At 52.2% G+C, this 8,838-nt stretch overlaps 1 protein-coding gene across 1 annotated transcript in view; it reads right to left on the bottom strand.

Annotated features, from left to right (window-relative positions):
• Positions 1-3,722: 3,722 nt before the first annotated feature.
• Positions 3,723-8,838, bottom strand: part of LOC143748609 (uncharacterized) — a 121,321-nt gene continuing 116,205 nt past the window's right edge. The window contains exon 2 of the mRNA XM_077240653.1: positions 3,723-7,556. Within this exon, the coding sequence (XP_077096768.1) occupies positions 5,110-6,078 (969 nt within the window). The 5' untranslated portion in view covers positions 6,079-7,556 and the 3' untranslated portion in view covers positions 3,723-5,109. The remainder of the gene's footprint in view (positions 7,557-8,838) is intronic.

The following is an 8,838-nucleotide window of genomic DNA, read 5'->3' as shown; positions in this document are numbered from 1 at the left end:
CGCGCTACGGCACTTCTGTCCCCAGATAAAGGGCCACCACGTCTTGGTCCGGTCGGACAACATTTCAGTGGTGGCATGCATAAATCGCCAGGGCGGCATCAAGTCCGGAAACCTTTACAGGCTAACGGAACGCCTCCTGGTCTGGGCTCAGCACAATCTGCTTTCGCTGAAAGCGGCGAATGTGCCTGGTCGCCTGAATCTGGGACCAGACAGACTGTCCGGAAACAATGTCCCAGCAGGGGAATGGTCACTGCACCCGCAGACGATCCAACTGCTGTGGGAGACATTCGGAACAGGTGGACCTGTTCGCGTCTCACGAGAACGCTCACTGTCCGAAATATTTCTCCAAGAGCAAGGACGCGCTGGCCCACGCTTGGCCCCGCTGTCCCCTCTATGCTTTTCCCCCCTGTCTCACTCCTGCCTCAAGTGCTGGAGCGAATCAAGGAAAACGGATGCCCAGTGCTGCTTGTGGCTCCGCTCTGGACAAACCAGACGTGGTTTCCGGTCCTGATGCGGCTGACCAGCACTGCCCCGTGGCCAATACCGCTGAGGAAAGACCTCCTCTCTCAGGCCAAGGGCTCGATTTGGCATCCTCGCCCGCAACTATGGTCCCTACACGCATGGGCCATCAATGGGTACCCGCTAACCTCCCGGAGGGAGTGTTAAACACGATCACGCAGGCGAGGGCCCCGTCTAATAGACGGCTCTACTCCTCGAAATGGTCTGTGTTCTCTGCCTGGTGTCAAGCTCAGGGCTTTTCACCAGTAGACTGCGGGGTCACGGAAGTACTCTCCTTCCTGCAAGAGCTACTGGATAAGGGCAGGACCCCATCCACGCTCAAAGTGTACGTGGCGGCCATAGCAGCGCTCACAAAACCTGTGTCTGGCCAGTCACTGGGGAAGAACGACCTAGTCGTGCGATTCCTCAAGGGAGCTCGGAGGCTGAACCCTCCTAGACCTCCTTCAGTCCCGGTGTGGGACCTTTCTACGGTTTTGGAAGCCATGAAAGGTGCCCCGTTCGAGCCAATCCATTTGTCAGACATGAAGCATCTGTCTTTCAAAACGGTGTTTCTTTTGGCTCTCGCTTCAGTGAAGCGCATAGGGGACTTACAAGCTCTTTCTGTAAGCGCGTCATGTATGGAGTTTGGGCCTAATGACTCAAAAGTCATACTCAAACCAAGGCACGGGTACGTGCTCAAATCCCTCAACACACCGTTCAGGGCCCAGGTTATTTCCCTGTGCGCTCTCTCGGCTCATGATGAGGAGGAGGATGCGAGTCTCCTTTGCCCTGTCAGGGCACTGAGAGCTTATGTGTCCCGCTCGTCTGCCTTCAGACAGACCGAGCAGCTCTTCGTTTTGTTTGGTGGACGCTCAAAGGGACTGGCCGCATCAAAACAGAACCTATCCAGATGGATAGTCGACGCCATAGCACTGGCTTACACTTCTAAGGGCCTGCAATGTCCTTTGGGTGTCAGAGCGCACTCCACGAGAGGCGTTGCCTCGTCGTGGGCGTGGTATAGTAGGGTTACCTTGCAGGATATCTGTACGGCTGCGGGCTGAGCCTCGCCGTCTACATTTATAAGGTTTTATAACCTAGAGGTTCCCGCCTTACAAGCCATGCTTCTGTCGGTATAGAATTCAGTGCTATCTGCCCCGCTGTGCCGGCCCAGATGCTGAGTTTTGCTTATGTATCACTCACTGAGCGATAAAACGGCTCTATGGGTGTTGAATAACCCGTACTATTACCCAGTTCAGGCTGAACACGTTCACCCTGCCTGTGTCAAACACTATTAACATAACTAGCTCCTATAGGATGCTATTTCATGGGGAATGATGCCCTGGGCTACTGCCCTTGGGACCTTGGTGTCGGATCCCAGTACGCACGGCGTTTTGCATTGTGTTCCCCATAGCGTAATATATTACGCAGTACGAGAGATACTCTCGTAAGAGAACGTACTCGGTTACTAACGTAACCTTGGTTCTCTCTAGAGAGGGAACGAGTACTGCGTATCTTGCCGTGCATACACAGCTCTGGTTCGCTTCGGCGATGAAAACCAGTGTACCAGCCTTATCGAGCTATATTTATAGGGCGAGATTGCGCCTTTTCTGGCGGGACGTGACGAAATGGGCGCGAAATGCCCCCATAGGATGGTGTCACGCAGCGCCTCTCTCGATAGGCTGCTGCTGTTGCCGCAGGGCAGCCAATAGGCACGCGAGCCGTCCTGCCTATATCTGCATACTGCTGCACAGCGTTTTACATTAATTCAAAATTAAGGATGATTTTTAGCTTCAATATCTCGTGGAAAAGAGGTTTTCCCCATAGTGTAAGATATTACGCAGTACTCGTTCCCTCTCTAGAGAGAACCAAGGGTCCGTTAGTAACCGAGTACATTTTCTCATGCACTCACTGTAAAGTTTTGTATGTTGTTGCGCTGCATTTCTGATCATTCTGCCTGGTTTCATTGTCTCTTGGTTCTTGGATTCTTGCCTGTTTGTTGGATTCCCTTTTTTGCCTCTGACCCCTGTTTGTTTGTTTGTTTGTTTGTTTGGTTGTTTGGACCATCTTCCTGTGTTTGACTACGATTCTGGATTACTCTAATAAACTGCATTTGGATCCTCAACCTTGTCTCGGAGAAGTTCGTAACACTATCAACCTGACAATAGCTCGTGGTAACCTTGCTCAACAGGGCTATGGGTTGAATACAATCTTTTAAAAAATCTTTTAGGCTTACAAGTGATATAAAATTGATACTATAATATGTGAATCTTTCTTCTTTATAGTGTTCTTAATATGACAAAGTACGTGTTTTTACTAATGCCATATTAATGTTTTTGTTAATACAGCTTAGGCTATAGCACTAGTCAACTAAATGAATGTAACACGGCAAAGATGAATGCAGTTTCCATTTCATTTTGGAATTTCTGTGGTCTAATGTGATGTTGTTCATGATAAAATTTTAATTTATTATTAATTTATTTGTAATTACTTTATAGCATTAACAAGATGACTCTTCACTGACCGAATTCATTTTAGGGGCGATGGCTGATTGTATGTATTTTGATGTACGCTACAGTGGCGGTATTGTCTGAACGGACTAGTACGTGTTGACCCCTGAGCAACGCCCGGAAGCGGTGCAGGGCAAGGCGTACTACCAACAACTCGAGGCAATTGACATGCCATTGCCGCTGGGGTCCTGTCCAGGAGCCCGCAGCAGCCTGTCCATTGCACATGGCGCCCCAGCCCGTGGTGGAGGTATCTGTTGAGACAACAACATGCCGGGAAGCTCGTTCCAGGGGGACACCCGCCCTGAGAAAACTGAGGTTCGACCACGGGGTGAAGAACTGACGGCAGGTCGGAGTAACTGGTACTCGGAGCGTGCAGTGTTGCCATGCCCACCTCGGGACTCGGTCGCGAAGCCAAAGCTGAAGCGGTCTCATATGAACCAATCCGAGCGGCGTGACCGCGGCTGCAGATGCCATATGCCCCAGGAGCCTCTGAAAGAGTTTGTGGAACCGCACTCCTGCCCTCGAATTGTCTCAGGCAAGTCATTAGTGACTGCGCGTGCTCGCTCGTAAGCTGCGCGGACATGGCGACCGAGTCGATGTCCATACCGAGAAAAGAGATCCTCTGCACGGGGCAAAGTTTGCTCTTCTCCCAGTTGACCCGAAGGCCCAGACGAGCTAGGTGCCGAAGCACTAGGTCCCTGTGTTCGCAAACCTGATCTCGAGAGTGAGCTAGGATCTGCCAGTCGTCGATATAACTCAGGATGCGAACCCCTTGTTCCCGAAGGGGAACAAGGGCAGCCTCGACGACCTTCGTGAAGATGCGAGGAGACAGGGCTAGCCCGAAAGGGAGAACCGCGTACTGGTATGCCTGCCCCTCGAAAGCAAACCGAAGGAACGGTCTGTGTCGAGGAAGAATGGAGACATGAAAGTAGGCATCCTTCAGGTGGATCGCTGCAAACCAATCCTGGGGCCGTATGCATTCGAAAACGCGTTTGGCGGTGAGCATCTTGAACGGCATCCTGTGAAGGGAGCGGTTCAGCACACGCAAGTCCAGGATTGGCCGTAACCCACCGGTTTTCTTGGGGACAATGAAGTAGGGGCTGTAGAAGCCGGACCTCATCTCGGCTGGAGGGACAGTCTCGATTGCACCCTTCGCCAGCAGGGTGGCAATCTCTGCTCTCATGATGGGGGCATTGCCACCGACCAAAGTGGAGCGGACTCCCCTGAAGCGGGGAGGAGACCGTGCGAACTGAATCGCATAGCCGAGCCTGACGGTCCGCGCGATCCAGCGGGACAGACGGGGAAGCTCTAGCCAGGCTCCGAGGAACTGAACCAGCGGGATCATGCGAACCACAGGCGTTCCCCCGGAGGGGCAGCGAAGCAGAGTAACTGGCCCAGACGTGGACGGCATAGCGGTCCGTTGTGGGGGCACAGTTATGGTAAATGGACTGCATTTATATAGCGCTTTCACAGAGCCAATGGCCACCAAAGCTTTACATATTTGCCTCGCATTCACCCATTCACCCACTCATTCATACACCGACGGCGGTGTCAGCCATGCAAGGCGCCATCCAGCTCGTCGGGAGCAGCTGGGGTTAGGTGTCTTGCTCATGGACACCTCGACACTTGGTCAGGTGGAACCGGGGATCGAACCACTAGTTTTGTAGTTTGTAGACAACCTACATGAACCATTGAGCCACTGCCGCCCCTAGCCTAGCCCCTAGTTAGCAACCGCGCCCTGGCAGAGGGGGCCAGGGGAGGACCAGGGTGGTCATCCCGCGGGGGCCTGCTCTGCCAGGGGTCTGGCGACAGAGGGGGACAGGGGCGAAGCGGTCCGTGGTCGGCACGCCGTGTCAACCGCCTCTGGGACAGAGGGGGGCGAGGAGAGCACGGCTGGTGGGCGGCGCTCTGTGACGCCCGAGAACTCTGTGAACTCAGGGAAGAGGGGATTGTTTCTGTCTTTAACCACATTAGGGTGCTGCCCACCCGTGGGTGAGCACCGGGGAGTGGAGAACAAAAGATTCCACCCCGGCCCTCCACCGGGAGAAGGAATGGTCCTGCTACCACCTCCTGAGAAACAACCATCATCCCTGAGCAGCCCGTCTCAGGAGCGGCGCTTGGCCCGGCGTTTAGCGGGGGACGGGGCAGGAGAGGGCTGTGGCGCCTTCTTGCGGCTTCCTCCGCGACCGGCCCTGGGTGGAGGCTGCTGCGTGGTCCGGGCGGGAGGGGCAGGAGCCGCAGGAGGGCGCCCTCGGCGGGAAACAGGTCGAGGCGTCTGCCCGGCCGGCTGGGTGGAGGCAGCAGTGGGCCGGTGGGGCAGAATGTGTCTGATGGCCTCTGTCTGTTTCTGGGCAGTTGAAAACTGTTGGGCCAAATCTTCAACTGCACCGCCGAAGAGGCCGGCCTGGGACAAGGGGGCGTTAAGCAGACGGGTCCGCTCGGCATCTCGCATGTCAGCCAGGTTCAGCCACAGATATCTCTCCTGGACCACTACTGTGGACATCACCAAACCCAGGGAGCGCGCGGTAACCTTCGTCGCCTGGAGAGCAAGGTCGGTCGCGGCGCGCAGCTTATCAAAGAGCTCTGGGTTTGTCTTACCCTCGTGCATGTCTCTGAGCATCTGGGCCTGGTAGTCCTGCAGAGTGGCCATAGCATGCAGTGAAGCAGCTGCCTGTCCCGCCGCTCTGTAAGACTTCGCCACCAGGGTCAACGAAAATCTACAGGCTTTGGATGGGTGCTTAGGCTCGCCCCGAGAAGAAGCACTCTGAGGACATAGTTGCATGGCAACAGAGCGTTCAACCGGGGGAAGCCCAGTGTACCCACGGGCAGCTGCCTCATCGAGGGGAGGAAAGGCGGATGAGACCAGCGAGCGGTCCCGAGAAGACAGGGGGGTCTTCCAGGACTTCGAGATCTCATCATGCACATCCGGCCAGAAAGGTATTGGGGTTTGCCGAGGACGAGGGTCGGCGGCCTTACCCAAAAACCAATCGTCCAGCCGCAAGCGCTCGGGACAGGTTGGAGGCCTCCACTCAAGTCCGATGCTCGTGGCTGCCCGGGAAAGCATGGCCGTCATCTCCGGATCAGACTCAAGCACAGCCGTATGCACACCGGAAGGTGGCAGCTGTGACGAGCCCTCACTTCCAGAAGACTCAAACCCACATATACCCCTTTTCCACCAAGCCAGAGCTGGTGCTGGTTCGGAGCCAGAGCCTAGTTTCAATTCGGTTCTTTGGTTTTCCACACGCAAAGCACCAGCTCCGAACCAGGAAAAGTGGTTCTTAAGTAGCACCAAATAATTGCTGGTCTAGAACAGAGCCAAGTAAGAACCACTTGCGTCAGGGGCTGGGGGCGGGGTTACCGTGACCAACAAGACGAATAGAAACTTGTGACCGCCATTTTTAAATAGCAGCTAGTCGAGCTAATAGCAGCTCGATTATAAATATCCGTCTATGTAAGTTACGGCGAGCTGCACAAACGCGTTGGACTCCGATGTATTTTGTAAACCCATGAGCATCCATAGTAGCCTATTGCAACGTCCGTTATTGTTGATGGCTTGTTCGAGATGCATCGGAGCGGCGCGGACCGATCGGAGCTGCGGGAGTGTTTGGAGAACATACGACTCCTTGTGCTTTTAGATCGCTATCGCAGCGCTTTGATGTCATGCGGAGATCGATCTGCGAGAAGCCGATGCATCTCGAACAAGCCTGGCGTACTGTTTGGCGCTACCGCACTAGCGTTGCTGGGCAACATGAGACGTATACAGTGACGTAAGATTTGGCTCTGTTGTGGCTCTCTAGCCGGTGGAAAGGCAAATCGGTTCTTATTAAGCTCGTCAGTCTAACCCACTCTGAACCAGCTTTGGCTCTGGCTCTGAACCAGCACCCGGTTCTTGTTGGTGGAAAAGGGGTACTAGTGATGCTGCAACAGACATGGCATCTTCCTCTGTAGCTTCAACTGAAACACGCGGGCCACCAGAGGGTAGACCCGCGGGAATCAGCAGTTCACTAGCGGGCACCCTCATTGAAGAGGGGGGCTGGGGTCGCGGACACATAGTCGGCGCCTTGTTCCTGAAGGAATACAAATTTGTCAAATGTTTAATTTAGTTTCTAATACTATCATATATAAACTGAGAAAGTTCTGTAAATTGAATTTAGCATTCAGCTGTGGAGCACGAAACTCCTGTCTTATTCTGTGCCTCTATATACAGCTGTCAGACGGGTTTTCTTTCTATTGTAAGTTAAATGAAACATGTTAATGAAACTCTTGGAGACTCTCACGAGCTTTTGTCTTATCAAGAGAGAGTCCTGTCACTCCTGTTCTGGAGTCTCAGGGTTTGAATAAGTTTTTCCCTCTCTCTTTTAATACAGGTTCCTAAACTTGTATACGAGTTTCCACCATCGCAATGTAATCCCTCCCTCTTATAATGTATATATATTACAATGTTTGACTCAAGAAGTCAGACGATGTTGGAATGACTGCAGCAACAACAAGCAATAAAGAACTTCTGCTTGGAAAACTTCCACCGTCTCCTGGTCTGAGCTTCTAACTTTTCTACAAAGAAAAAGTTCACAACATTCCAGACCGTTACCCTCAGGTCACCCTGGCCACCAGCCGCAGGACGGGGGGTGGATGAGGGGACTCTCACTCTTGCGAGTTCACGGAGTCTCGACCGTAATGACGCGATGGTCATGTTCCCACAGAGAGAACATGAGTCATCCACGAGCGCTGCTCTAGCATGATCAATGCCCAAACATACTATGCAACCCTCGTGCCCATCAGAGTCCGATACCAATCTGCCGCAACCAGAAGTACACGGGCGAGACATCTTTAAAAAGACGTGCCACGTGTAAGCTCTTTTAGTGAGAGAAAACTCAAGTGTTGAAGCACCCGAGGAGAAACGCACAGACTGGCAGACCACTGTAACAGATCAGCAGGAAGCACGCTCTCGCCGTAGATCGCCGTCACACCAACACTCGAGGTACTCGTTTGTGAAGCTGACAATTCAGAGATGGCTTGTGGAGAGAAGAATAAACTTGGCTCCGAAGCGAAAACATATCTGCATTTTGCCGGCTTCCTCCTTTTATACACACGAGGTGGGGCGGAGTTACGCCATGCAAATTCCGCAGACCCATGGAATTTCTTTGCCATTGGCTCGTTTTGTAATACTCGAAGTTGATAGGCTTTCTAAGGGAAACCCCATTCGTCGTAAACCGACGTAACTCGGAGTGACAACGAAAGGGAACACATATTTACTAAAATTAATCAAAATGAATTTATCGGGTTTTGGATGCCCGTATATATGCATATATGAACAGACTGTTTAACCGGTTCGCTTAAACCGAGTCAGAACAGTCTAAAGTCCTGAGCTGAGTTTGGTGGATGTATCTTTAAACCTTCTAGAAGGAAGCTCTAAGGCCACGTACATACTGCAGCTAAATTCTGTTGTCAGTTCACCTTTTAGTGCTTAAACCTGTTCTGTACACACACAGTTCAGTAAATTAAGTTAGTGACAAGTGCATTTACAAAAATGACAAAAACTGAACATCTAGTGACGTACAACGAGAGATATGAGAGACGGCAGACGAGATGTTCTGTTTACAGTATGGTCATTAGCATTGTTTGCTGGCTTTGACCACTCAAGGGTGAGCATATTGTGGTTTTGAATAATTTTAGTCTCCATGTGGCTGAGGCTTAGACTATAGCTGTTGAAGGCCAAGAAATGTCTACAATCTTTGAATATTTGCAGAAATTATAACAAAGGGATTTTTGCAGGATGGGAATGTGCCATTTTTATCACTACTGGCTTTCTTCTACAAAGAAAAACTGATGCTGA

The sequence above is a fragment of the Siphateles boraxobius genome, unplaced genomic scaffold (assembly GCF_051911475.1).
Source record: "Siphateles boraxobius isolate OS27281-9 unplaced genomic scaffold, OSU_SipBor_1 24, whole genome shotgun sequence".
Classification (NCBI taxonomy): Eukaryota; Metazoa; Chordata; class Actinopteri; order Cypriniformes; family Leuciscidae; genus Siphateles; species Siphateles boraxobius.
This window is presented reverse-complemented; position numbering and strand designations above follow the sequence as displayed.